Source organism: Cololabis saira, chromosome 13, assembly GCF_033807715.1.
Source record: "Cololabis saira isolate AMF1-May2022 chromosome 13, fColSai1.1, whole genome shotgun sequence".
Lineage (NCBI taxonomy): Eukaryota > Metazoa > Chordata > Actinopteri > Beloniformes > Belonidae > Cololabis > Cololabis saira.
This window is the reverse complement of record NC_084599.1, coordinates 46,800,994-46,813,505: the sequence shown is the minus strand read 5'-3', so window position 1 is coordinate 46,813,505 and position 12,512 is coordinate 46,800,994. Positions and strand designations below refer to the sequence as shown.

The window sequence follows — 12,512 nt, the reverse complement described above, 5'->3', positions numbered from 1 at the left end:
CGCCACATGCTGGACATCCGTGGTGAACTCGGAGATTGCCGAGAGATGGCGCTGCTGCCGCGCTGACCACGGCTCCGACGTCTTCGCCATGGAGAATGTCAGTGGCTTGTGATCCACGAACGCAGTGAAACGGCGCCCCTCCAACAGGAACCGAAAATGCCTGGTCGCCAGGAACAGTCCCAGCAGCTCTCTATCAAAGGCACTATACTTGCGCTCCGAGCCACGGAGCTGCCTGCTAAAGAATGCCAGTGGCTGCCAGGCGCCGTCCACCCACTGCTCACACACTGCCCCGACGGCATAGTCCGAGGCGTCTGTCGTAAGTGCGATCGGAGCAGAGGGTGACGGGTGAGCAAGCAGAGCTGCGTCCGCCAGAGCTGTCTTAGCGTCCTCGAAAGCGGTGTTCATCTCCGGGGACCAGTCCAAGCTGTCCTTGGGCACCTTGCCGCGCAGGGCCTCGTACAAAGGGCGCATAAGACGGGCAGCGTGGGGCAGGAACCGGTTGTAGAAGTTCACCATCCCCAGGAACTCCTGAAGTGACTGCACCGTGCTGGGGCGCGGAAACTGGTTGATGGCCTCCACTCTGGCGGGCAGAGGCACAGCCCCCTGCGGCGTGACGTGGTGTCCCAGGAAGGTGATGGAGGACTGTCCAAACTGGCACTTGGCCGGGTTGACAATGAGCCCGTGCTCACTGAGCCGTTCAAACAGCTGGCGGAGGTGCGCCATGTGTTGGTCGACGGACGAGCTCGCTATTAAAATGTCATCCAAAAAAACAAACAAAAATGGCAAGTCCCGAAGCACCGAGTCCATTAAGCGCTGGAACGTCTGCGCCGCCCCCCGGAGGCCAAAAGGCATGCGCAAAAATTCAAAAAGGCCAAAGGGGGTGACGACAGCCGTCTTCGGTATATCCTGTGGATGTACTGGCACCTGATGGTATCCGCGCACCAGGTCCACCTTGGAGAAAACGACGGCTCCCGCCAGATGGGCTGAGAAGTCCTGTATGTGCGGGACGGGGTACCGGTCGGGGGTCGTGGCGTTATTCAACCGGCGGGAAATCGCCACAGGGGCGCCAACCACCGCCAGCCTTAGTTACCATATGCAGGGGAGACGCCCACGGGCTGTTCGACCGCCGCACAATGCCGAGGCGTTCCATGGTCGAGAACTCCTCCCGGGCGATGGCCAGCTTGGCGGAGTCGAGGCGTCGGGCCCGGGCGTAGACCGGCGGGCCCACGGTGGTGATATGGTGCTCCACGCCATGCTTAGCCACTGCAGCCGAGAACGTGGGCGTGGTGAGGTCTGGAAAACTGGCGAGCAGGCGCTGGTATGGGTCTCCCGTGGCGAGCATGTTAGACAGGCAGAGTGCTCCGCCCCCTCCAAGCGTGCAGGGGTAGGAAGCAAACGACAGGGCGTCAATCAGGCGACAGTTCTTAACATCCACCAGCAGGTTGAAAGCGCAGAGAAAATCCGCGCCCAGGAGCGGCGTGGACACAGCCGCCATCACAAAGTCCCAGCCGAACCGCCGCCCGCCAAAACACACCTCCACGAACCTGGTGCCGTAAGTCCGTATAGGTGTGCCGTTAGCGGCGTCCATCTGGGGCCCATGCCCGCCGGCCACGGTGTCCACGGCCTGTGCTGGTAGAATACTGCGTTGCGCGCCGGAATCTACCAGCAGCCGCCGGCCAGACAGAGAGTCATAGATGAACAGCAGCTTGCAGTCGCGGCCGGCGCCCATGGCCGCTAACGAGCGCCGGCCCTGGCGTTTCCCGGCTGCTTGAAACTGCAGGGTTTGCGACACTGTTTAGCCTTGGCTCCAAATCTGGCGTGGTAGTAGCAGAGCCCGTCGTCGGTCTGGCGGCGGCCCATCACCGCCGCTGCGGTGTCCATGTCCTCCTCCATGGGAGAAAATGGTGTTGAAGCGTGCTGCTGCGGCAACAGTGCGTGGATAAACTGCTGCCTGTTGGCCAGGAAAACCCTGTCCGCCTCTGCCGCCAAGCCGCGGTAGTCCTTGGTGGAGGAGAGAGGGTTACTGGCCAGAGCTGTGCGAACTGGCCCCGGAAGCTGGCGCAGGAAAAGGTGTGTGAAGAGGAAGGATGGGTCAGCTGATCCCAGAACAGCCAACATCCTCTCCATCAGCTCTGATGGTTTCCCATCACCGAGGCCGTTGAGAGACAGCAAACGGTCCGCCTTCTCCAACTCCGACAGTTCGTATAATTTAAGCAGGAACGTCTTCAGAGCCTCGTACTTCCCCTGCTCGGGTGGATCTTCCAGCAGCATCATTGCACGTGCTGTTGTTGCAGCGTCCAAAGCCGACACCACATGGTAGTATTTTGTTACATCCTGGGTTATTCCCCTCAGCTGGAACTGGGCTTCTATATGCTGAAACCACGGCCGGGGGTTCTGCTGCCAAAAGTCGGGCAGTTTGACTGTCGCGGCATATATATATTAGCGGGCGCGTTAACCGCGGTTTACTGCATGCTCCCACATCCAAACATTACAGATGCATGATCGGACTAATAACAACAACGCACCAACCGGAAACGGAAGTAACCCCGCCATCACTCTTCCCCCGAGACCTTAAAGGCACAGTACCTGGGTGAATGTCTCTCACCGTACATATATGTGGGTCACCACACCACTATACTAACAAGGATAGCGATTTTATCATTTTCTTTGCAGAAGGTGACTGAAGGTCCTAACAGAAAACCTGAAACCACAACATGAGTGAAAAGCAATATGAGCCTGAGCATCTGACAGAGTGCTGTCCATGGTACCAGTAGCGTCTGGGTGTTTAGGGTACCAGGGCCATGGTCCTCCAGCTCCACGGGCTGGATCTTTCACTCCCGTGGACGGTCGGGGGGGGGCTTAAGAGTGGGTCCCCGGGTTCGGACGGTGAGCCGGGTCTTTGGGTGGCTCCAGGTGAGCCGGGATGGAGGTGGTGTCTTGGGGCTGAAGCCATGAGGCTAAGTGGTTCCGGGCTGGCTGTGGTGAGTTTTTCTCCAGGACGAGGGGAGACGCGGCACGGCTTTCAGCCGTCTCAGTGCGATGGGAACGCGGATGTAAGCCCCTCTATTCTCCGCTGGCTCTCCGCCGCCTCAGCGGGGTGGGAACGTGGATGAAGCCGCGCGATTCTCGGCTGGTTCCCCAGATATAGCCAATAACATTTTTTTATACTTTCCTACAAACCTATTTCATTGTGTTCCAAATGCTCTGAAACGTGCTCTAAACCACTTTCTGGAAGAACCTTTTCGGACGTGGAAATAAGTACTTTTTTCCGGTCACGGTCCGCCAAACTCCCATGTCTGTTTTGAAATACGAGTCCGAGACCACCACGAGAGAGTTTAGATTATTCTGGAGGGTAGAACGGCGTCGTTCGGCCCGAGTTTTGACCACTAAATCGCTCGGGTCGGGACTTCCAGCCGAGGACCGGTGATCGACGAAAAAGTGTCCGACAACGGTGCTCCTTTCTCGGACTCGGTCGGCTGGAAGTCCCGGTCCTTGGCCCGGTTCTCATGATTTTTAGAGGACCTCCAGCGGGGTCTCTGGGACTCCAAAGACGCTCATCCACGGTTATTTCACCTCTCCAGCTCCTTCCAGGGCTGAGAAACCAGCCATCAACCAGCCATCAACTCAGGCACTTAATATGTTTATTTTCTTCCTGCAAAGTTGTACATTTTAAAGTGTAGGTGAAAGGAGAATGACTGGCTCTTGGTCAGTTGTGGAACTGCAACAAAAATTCATTTCTGCATGAGACCCAATGCGAGAAAGAGATGGTCGGCCTTCCTGTCCTGTCCACCAAGAAGGACTGCAGTGGTTTTCCAAGTCCAAATAATGTTATTGCAAAGTCATACATGTTTCCACCCAGTTTCGACCAGGGGACCTTTCGCATGTGAGGCGAACGTGATAACCACTACACTACGGAAACTGAGATGGTTTGAAAATGGCGGGTATAATCCCCAAAAATCCTGTAAAAAATATCTGCTACAATTCTTGACAGCAAGATGGATACCTGCAGGCCAAGTCAAAGTCCAGAGTGTTAACCATGACACCATGGAATCCCCTTCTGCTGTTATTATGGTTCCCTGGCAAGTGTCACTCTACGTAATGTGCTATAACGTGAGCTCAGACAATGGGAGATACAGTTCTGATCCTACCTGGAATAAAGTTAAATTAATTCTTATCATCCTGCATTTTCATCCGTCTCTCAGTGCTGGACCACTGATCAACCATCACTAGCTCCAGAACAAGGACTGGAACAGATCAGTAGTGAGGAAGAAGAGGAGAGCGACCAAAGAACCAGAGTTTTAAAGAGATTTACCACCACCGATGTAGACACAACATCTGCTCTGTCCCTCTAAAACCTTGTTTGGATATCTCAGTCAACTTCTGCTGCAGGTTGACTTTCATATCCCAGTGATGCTCTATGCTGTCCTAAATAATTCCTCTTTTTACTTGACAGAAATATTTTCAGTCTTCAGAACATCTTCAATGACATTTTCTGTGTGTCTATAATCCTACCTCAATCAGAGTTTCCTCTGATCCAGCTGCAGCATTGAGAAGCTTTTTTGGCAGGCAGACAGCAACTCTAGAGTCTAATTTCTTAATGAGCATTGTTTACTTGAATTAATTATGTAGGTATCCTCGTACTAAACAAGAAGTCTCCCCGTCGGGGAATCGAACCCCGGTCTTCTGCGTGACAGGCAGAGATACTGTCCACTATACTAACGAGGATAGCGATTTTGTTATTTTCTTTGCAGAAGCTGACTGAAGGTCCTAACAGAAAACCTGAAACCACAACATGTCTGAGCCTGAGCATCTGACAGAGTGCTGTCCATGGTACCAGTAGCGTCTGGGTGTTTAGGGTACCAGGGCCATGGTCCTCCAGCTCCACGGGCTGGATCTTTCAGGGGAGGGGGGGCTTAAGTCCGAGACCACCACGAGAGAGTTTAGAATATTCTGGAGGGTAGAGCGGTGTCATTCGGCCCGAGTTTTGACCGCTAAATCGCTCGGGGCGGGACTTCCAGTCGAGGACCGGTGATCGACGAAAAAGTGTCCGATAACGGTGCTCCTTTCTCGGACTCGGTCGGCTGGAAGTCCCGGTCCTCAGCCCGGTTCTCATGAATTTTAGAGGACCTCCAGCGGGGTCTCTGAGACCCCAAAGACACTCATCCACTACACTACGGAAACTGACATGCTTTGAACTCGGCGGGCATAATGAAAATTAAAGCATTAAGCAGCGATGAACGGCCTCCACCTTGTGCAGGTTCAGGCTGCAGTGGAAGCTTGTATGACTTGATGTAGATTCTTCAGACCTGGGGCCTCATTTAACAACCGTTCCTAGAAAAGGTTCTAAATTCTGTCATAGGAATGAAATTTAGAATGTGTGTAAGTACAAACAAATCCGAATTTATCAAACGTGCAGACACCGGTCGTACGAACATCAGTGATGATAAATCCCACCTGTTATTAACTGCCGTGCTCGTGCACGGTTACCGTCATTTGCATCAGAAACGCCTCCAATTCACCATATATGGTAGCAACAATCCCTTTAATAATGCCCATATATGGCAGCAACAATCCCTTTAATAATGACCATATATGGAGCAACAATCCCTTTAATAATGACCATATATGGAGCAACAATCCCTTTAATAATGACCATATATGGAGCAACAATCCCTTTAATAATGACCATATATGGAGCAACAATCCCTTTAATAATGACCATATATGGAGCAACAATCCCTTTAATAATGACCATATATGGAGCAACAATCCCTTTAATAATGACCATATATGGAGCAACACTCCCTTTAATAATGACCATATATGGAGCAACACTCCCTTTAATAATGACCATATATGGAGCAACAATCCCTTTAATAATGACCATATATGGCAGCAACAATCCCTTTAATAATGACCATATATGGAGCAACAATCCCTTTAATAATGACCATATATGGAGCAACAATCCCTTTATTAATGACCATATATGGAGCAACGATCCCTTTTCTAATGACCATATATGGAGCAACAACAGCTCCCGCTAGGAGGTTGCCTTTTTTTTCAAACTTTATTGAACAAAATTCTGTACGGTTTACAACAAAAGGCAAATGCAACGAAACAATCAATTATCTACGGATATTCAACATTTTGGGGGTAAAAATTAAGAAACAAAGACATCTTTTTATATAAGCTTTTGGCAATATCGTTTTTTTCACACATCAGTTTTAGAGACGCTAAGTCAGGTTTACATTCATTTTTCAGATGTACAATGGAGGGTTTGCTGTTATTCCATTTGCATTTATGTATGGGATAATTAGCTTGTAAAATAATTATTTATTTATTTATTTTCTTTATTAGTCCCACAATGGGGAAATTCTTTCATCCCAGGGTGGACGGACCTGGATGTGACTGGGATGGATTTGGTGCGTTTTGTCTGTCGCTCCAACATACAGTGGGTTGTAAATCACGGCATAGATCCATCAGAATTGTAGTAACTTCAGGGACTACGTGGTTAATTCACAGCATAACCTTTATTCCAACTTCAGAACAACAACAGCATAACCGCATGTTTCAAACTCCAAGTAAACTGAACATACTCTCACTCTGCCTTGTCGGCAGCTTCACCTGCAAGGAACACTGCTGCCACCTTGAGGCCGGGCAGAGTAACTTCCCAAATGTACTTCACATTATTACACCCTTTCCCCCTTAAGTAGTTAAACATCTCCCCCAAAATGTAAACACAGGAGAAATCAAAATCAAAATACACAAGTGGAACCATCCTCAACCTCACTGGCTGTATCAACCCGCTTGAAAATAAACCCAAAAAACAAAACAAAAAACACACAAAAGCACAATGCAAATTCGCATTTTTTCTTTTTCTTAAACCCAAAACCCCAAAGTCCCCTAGGAAACCACAAAGTCCTTTAGCCGACCGGGCAAGTTAATTCGTCTCTGTGACCTTCTCAGGCCTACCCCTGTGTTTTCTGGGCCAGATTGCGAGACCCCAAGTGCTTCAGTCTCTGCGGGTTCAGCGGCAGTCCCTGGTTGCCCCGCAGCAGCAGCAGTTCCTTCCTCCACACCATCGGGACCGATACTCTCCCTGACCTGGTCGTCCGGGGCCCTGCTTCCCAGCACAGCAGGCTCACCTGCACAGAGAGGTGCTGGTAAGACGTCACCCGTGCACTTAGCAGATGCCTCCTGTCTGGAACAGATCTGGTCCACATGTCTCCGGACCACCCTACCATCCCCCAGCATCACTGTATATGACACTGGGCCAGTCACCGTCTCTATGAATCCGGGGACCCATTTTGGTCCATGACTGTAATTTATGACCTGCACTGAATCACCCACTTTAAAGCCTCTTTCTTTAGCTCTTCTGTCATGTACGTTCTTCTGCTTCTCTTGTTTATTCATCACCCTGCATGCCATATCTGGATGGATCAAATCAAGAGTGCATCGCAGCTTCCTTCCCAACAACATTTCAGCAGGCGACAAGCCCGTTGTGGTCTGCGGTGTCACTCTGTAACTAAATAAAGCTCTAGACACCCTAGTCTCCAGGCTTCCCTCTGCACTCATGTTCATTAGGCGCTTGAAAATCTGTACTGCGCGCTCTGCCAGACCATTAGTGGAAGCATGATAAGGTGCTGAGGTCACATGTGAAATGCCATTTTTCATCATGAACTCTTTAAACTCGGTGCTAACAAAGCTTGTTGCATTGTCCGAAACCAAAATCTCTGGCAAACCATGAGTACTGAAACATTTTAGAAGGCACTCAATCGTCACCGTGGATGTAGAAGAGTTCACTGGATATACTTCCATCCATTTAGAATGGGCATCGATCAGAATGAAAAACATTCTTCCCATGAAGGGCCCCGCGTAATCCACATGTACTCTCTGCCAGGGTCTGTCTGGCCATTCCCAGGGGTGCAATGGGGCCACTGCTGGAACATTTCTGTATTCCTGACAAACACTGCAGGCTTTAACAGTGTTCTCCACATCTTGATCCATCTTAGGCCACCACACGTAGCTCCGTGCTAATGACTTCATTCTAGAAATACCTGGATGGCTTTGATGCAGCTGTCTCAGTAGATCTGCCTGTCCCTTCTTTGGAACAACCACTCTGGCACCCCACATTACACATCCATTTTCCACACTCAGTTCATTCTTTCGAGCGGTGAAAGGTGCAAAATCAGACCCCTCTTGTTCCGGCAGCCAACCTCTCTGTACCATCTCTCTCACTCTTGAGAGCACAGGGTCCTTTGTGGTCCACGTACGCACCTGCTCTGCGGTCACAAGTGTGATGTCTGACGTCTCCAACATGAGCACTCTCTCCTTTGGTACACTGGGACCCAGGTTCCCCGGCAGAGGCAGACGGCTCAATGCATCTGCATTTCCATGATATTTTCCAGCCTTGTAGATGATGTGATATTCATAAGCCATTAATGTTACAGCCCAACGTTGAATACGGGGGGACACGATCTGTGGGACTGTTTTTAACTCATCAAAAAGTGACAACAGGGGTTTGTGATCTGTCACAATAGTGAACGGCCGGCCAAAAATGTACTTATGGAACCTGTTTACCCCGAAAATGACAGCCAAACCTTCTTTGTCAAGTTGCGAGTAGTTCCTCTCAGCTGAGTTTAGCGTGCAAGACACAAACCCTATAGGCCTCTCAGTCCCGTTTGGCATTCGGTGAGAAAGCACGGCACCCACCCCGTGTGGGGAAGCATCACAAGATAGGACAAGGTCTTTCTCTGGGTCATAGTGGACCAACACCTCTGCTGACTGCATTAATTGCTTTGAATGTTGGAAAGAATCTACCTGTTCCTTTCCCCACTGCCACTTGGTGTCCTTCCTGAGTAGCTTGTGGACTGGGGCCAGAATTGTAGATAGGTTTGGCAAAAAACCTGTTATAGTAGTTCAATAAACCTAAATAGGCTTTTAATTCCGTCACGGAAGTCGGGGCAGGAGCGTCCTGGATTGCTGCCACCTTATCATGTACCGGGTGCAACCCTGTGGAGTCCACCTTGTGACCTAGGAAAATAACTTCCCTGCTCATAAACATGCACTTGTTCCTCCTCAAGCGCAATCCAGCCTGGTCCAATCTTTTTAGCACTTCCTCCAGGGTCTGAAGGTGCTCTTGGTCATTTCGTCCCGTCAGGAGGATGTCATCCAAAAAAACTGCCACCTTTGGTATGCCCTGAAGTACCCCCTCCATAGTGCGTTGAAATATAGCCGGGCTCGATGAGACCCCGAAAGGCAACACATTATACGTGAACAACCCCTTGTGGGTGTTTATGGTCACATATTTTTTTGACTCCTCCTCCAAAGGGATCTGGTGGTATGCGTGGCTCATGTCTAGCTTGGTGAACTTCTGCCCCCCTGATAGACTAGCGAATAAATCTTCGACTTTTGGTATAGGATATTGCTCCAATTTGGACACTCTGTTTACTGTCAGTTTATAATCCCCACAGATTCTCACACTGTTGTCAGGTTTTAACACTGGTACAATCGGAGCGGCCCACTCCGCATATTTAACAGGCTGCATTATTTTCTGTTGCACCAAACGCTCAATCTCGGCCTCCACTTTGGCTCTCATTGCATACGGGACTGTTCTGGGTTTGAAGAACCTGGGGGCTGCCTCTTTGTCCACATATATTTTGGCTGGGGCCTCATTCAGTCTCCCCAATTCCTCCTTGAAGACCCTGTCGTACTGACTGAGCACCCCTTCTAATGAACATTTGCCCTCCTGTATGTGATTTACTGCCCTCCAGACTATGTCCAGTTTCCTAATCCAGTGCCTTCCTAAAAGGCTGGGTCCATTTCCTGGGACTACAACTAGTGGTAGTGTCTTAACAGTATTTCTGTACTGTGCAGTGACATTTACAGTACCCAGTGTCTCTACTGGTTGACCTGTGTATGTTTTTAGCTTAAAAGGCCATGGTTTCAGTGGGGGGATTTTACCTTCTTCCCACAGATCTGCAAACTCCTCGCTGTTCATCACCGTCACTCCACAGCCCGTGTCAAGTTCAAATGTCTTTGCTCCTCCATTCACAGTCAATGTTTCGCGAAAAGGCTCTTCCTTGGTGAGCTCAGTCTCCTCCATGTTATACATTGTGAAAAACACTTCCTCATCATTTTCCTCTTCTTTTTCCTTTTCTAGAGTAACATGATGTGCTGCTTGTGTTCTCCCTTGCCTCTCCGTCTTTCGCGCTCCTCCCCCTTTAAACTTTTCAGCCACTGCAGTTGCACTTCTCGAACGGCACACTTTTTGAATATGCCCTCTTTTTCCGCAGCCATGGCATGTCTCCTGCACGAAACGGCACTCGTTTGCTCTATGCTGCTCACTGCCACATCTGTAGCATGCTCGCCGTGGGGCACTCACTGCATGTTGGCTCTGCTGCACCGCCATTCTATGCACTGCCTGGGGAAGCTCCCCAAATTGGGATTGCAAAACTTTTGCATCCCTATTTGCCGTCTCGATGGCCTGTGCAATTTTCAATGCTTTGTCGAAGGTCAAATCCATCTCCGATAACAGTCTGCGTTGAATGCGATCATCAGCAACCCCGCAGACCAGTCTATCCCGTAACTGCTCCTTCAGTTTGTCTCCAAAATTACAATCTTGTGCTAACTTCCTCAGTCCAGCCACAAAATCCAACACAGTCTCCTCAGGTTTCCTGGTCCTGGAATAAAACATGAACCGTTGCACAATCTCGCTTGGTTTAGGATTATAATGTTCCTTCAAAAGAGCAACAAGTTGGTCAAACGTCTTGTCCCCCGGCTTCTCGGGACTCACAAGATTCCTCATAAGGCTGTAAGTTTGACTTCCCACCGAACTCAGCAAGATTGCCTTCATCTTATCATCATCATCAATGTCATTTGCTTCAAAAAAATAACCCAGCACTTCGCAGTAATCCTCCCAGGACTGGGTCTGACTGTTGAATGGAGCGGTGTGTCCCACAAGACCCGCCATATTACCGTCACGTCTTCCGCGATTAAAACGTCTATTTAATCGTCGTTGTAGTCTCCCTTCAGTTGGCCAGCTTTATCCTCGTCGCCATTTATGTAGTAACTTCAGGGACTACGTGGTTATTTCACAGCATAACCTTTATTCCAACTTCAGAACATCAACAGCATAACCGCATGTTTCAAACTCCAAGTAAACTGAACATACTCTCACTCTGCCTTGTCGGCAGCTTCACCTGCAAGGAACACTGCTGCCACCTTGAGGCCGGGCAGAGTAACTTCCCAAATGTACTTCACATTATTACAAGAATGTTTTTGGGGAAGTGGTTCCTGCTGAGAAGCCACTCCGTGCTCTCACAGATCAACAGATCAGCTCTTTGAAAACGCGGTTCTCCAAATCCTCCAACAGTGACAGATAAGCCGTGGTACTTGTATTTTCTTTTCAGCTCGTCCTGTCAAAGCTGTCTTTTATAGCTTGTCACACCAATTATTAAAAATGTCTAAATTACTAATGGAGAATCTTTATTAATTGGAGGAAACGGGGAACATGTGTGCAGTTTGATATCGCTGAACACTGTGACTCTTTTACTGGGTTCTGTTTAAGAGACTCTGAGGTGAGAGTGGACATGCATGTGTAACGCACCCCCCCCCCCTCTCATGTGCTCGTTGAGTGGCAGCAGCCAATCAGGGCTGACTGCACACACATACCCCTTTTACACCAAGCTGGTTCCAGGGCTGGTTCTGGGCTAGAGCCAGACTTAGCACCAGTTCTTTGGTTTTACACAGCCTAAGCTCCGGCGCCTGACTCTCAAAACGGGTGCTACGCCAGCCCCTTTGAGCTGCTGGGCCAGCTCAAAGAACCGCTTTACGTCGGGGGCTGGGGGCGTGGCTGGGGACGGTGTTACTGAACAACCAAAGCAGAGTAAACCCGGAAGAGCGCCGTTTTTAAACAACGGAGCGTGGAAGACGGCGGTTAAGTTAGCAGACTCTTTTATTATTACATCCATTTATTTAATAATGGATGTAAAACAGAAGCAGCAGTGGTCTATGGTACAATCCACCAACAGTAACGTCTGCGGGCAAGGAGCCCGCCGATGCAGCGGCTCCCAGCCCGCGTCCCAGCCCGCGGGGGAGCGTTCCAGCCCCGGGACGCTTGGACGCGAGGCTGCGGAGCCCGCCGATGCAGCGGCAGCTCCATCCATTTATTTAGACCCTGTCCACACGTAGCCAGGTATCTGCTAAACCGGAGATATTTTCCTACGTTTTGACCTGTCATCCACACGAAAACGCAAATAAACGAAGCTTTAAAAAAAACTCCGGGCAAAGTGAAGATTTTTGAAAACTCCGTTTATGTAGATGCGTGTAGACACACACAACCGGAGTTTTGCGTTTTCGAACGTCACATTATGCTCCAAAACAACAACAAATCTGCTCTGACGTGCGACCTTTGTTCACTACAGAACTACAGATGATCCACCATCTGTTCTCCAAGCTATTAAATAAATGGTCTCTGGTCTTGACCACCGTTTACTGCGTTACACCGA

The 12,512-nt window shown here is 49.7% G+C and overlaps 1 protein-coding gene and 1 non-coding gene across 2 annotated transcripts; both read right to left on the bottom strand.

Annotated features, from left to right (window-relative positions):
* Window positions 1–1,734: 1,734 nt before the first annotated feature.
* LOC133458841 (uncharacterized protein K02A2.6-like) lies at window positions 1,735–10,108 on the bottom strand. The gene is given in 5 exon segments (XM_061739041.1): window positions 1,735–2,373; window positions 6,976–7,148; window positions 7,245–8,913; window positions 8,915–9,732; window positions 9,967–10,108. Coding segments are annotated over 5 exon segments (3,441 nt in total).
* trnad-guc (transfer RNA aspartic acid (anticodon GUC)) lies at window positions 4,654–4,725 on the bottom strand. Its single transcript has one exon. It is a non-coding gene; the product is annotated as a tRNA-Asp (tRNA).
* Window positions 10,109–12,512: the final 2,404 nt, after the last annotated feature.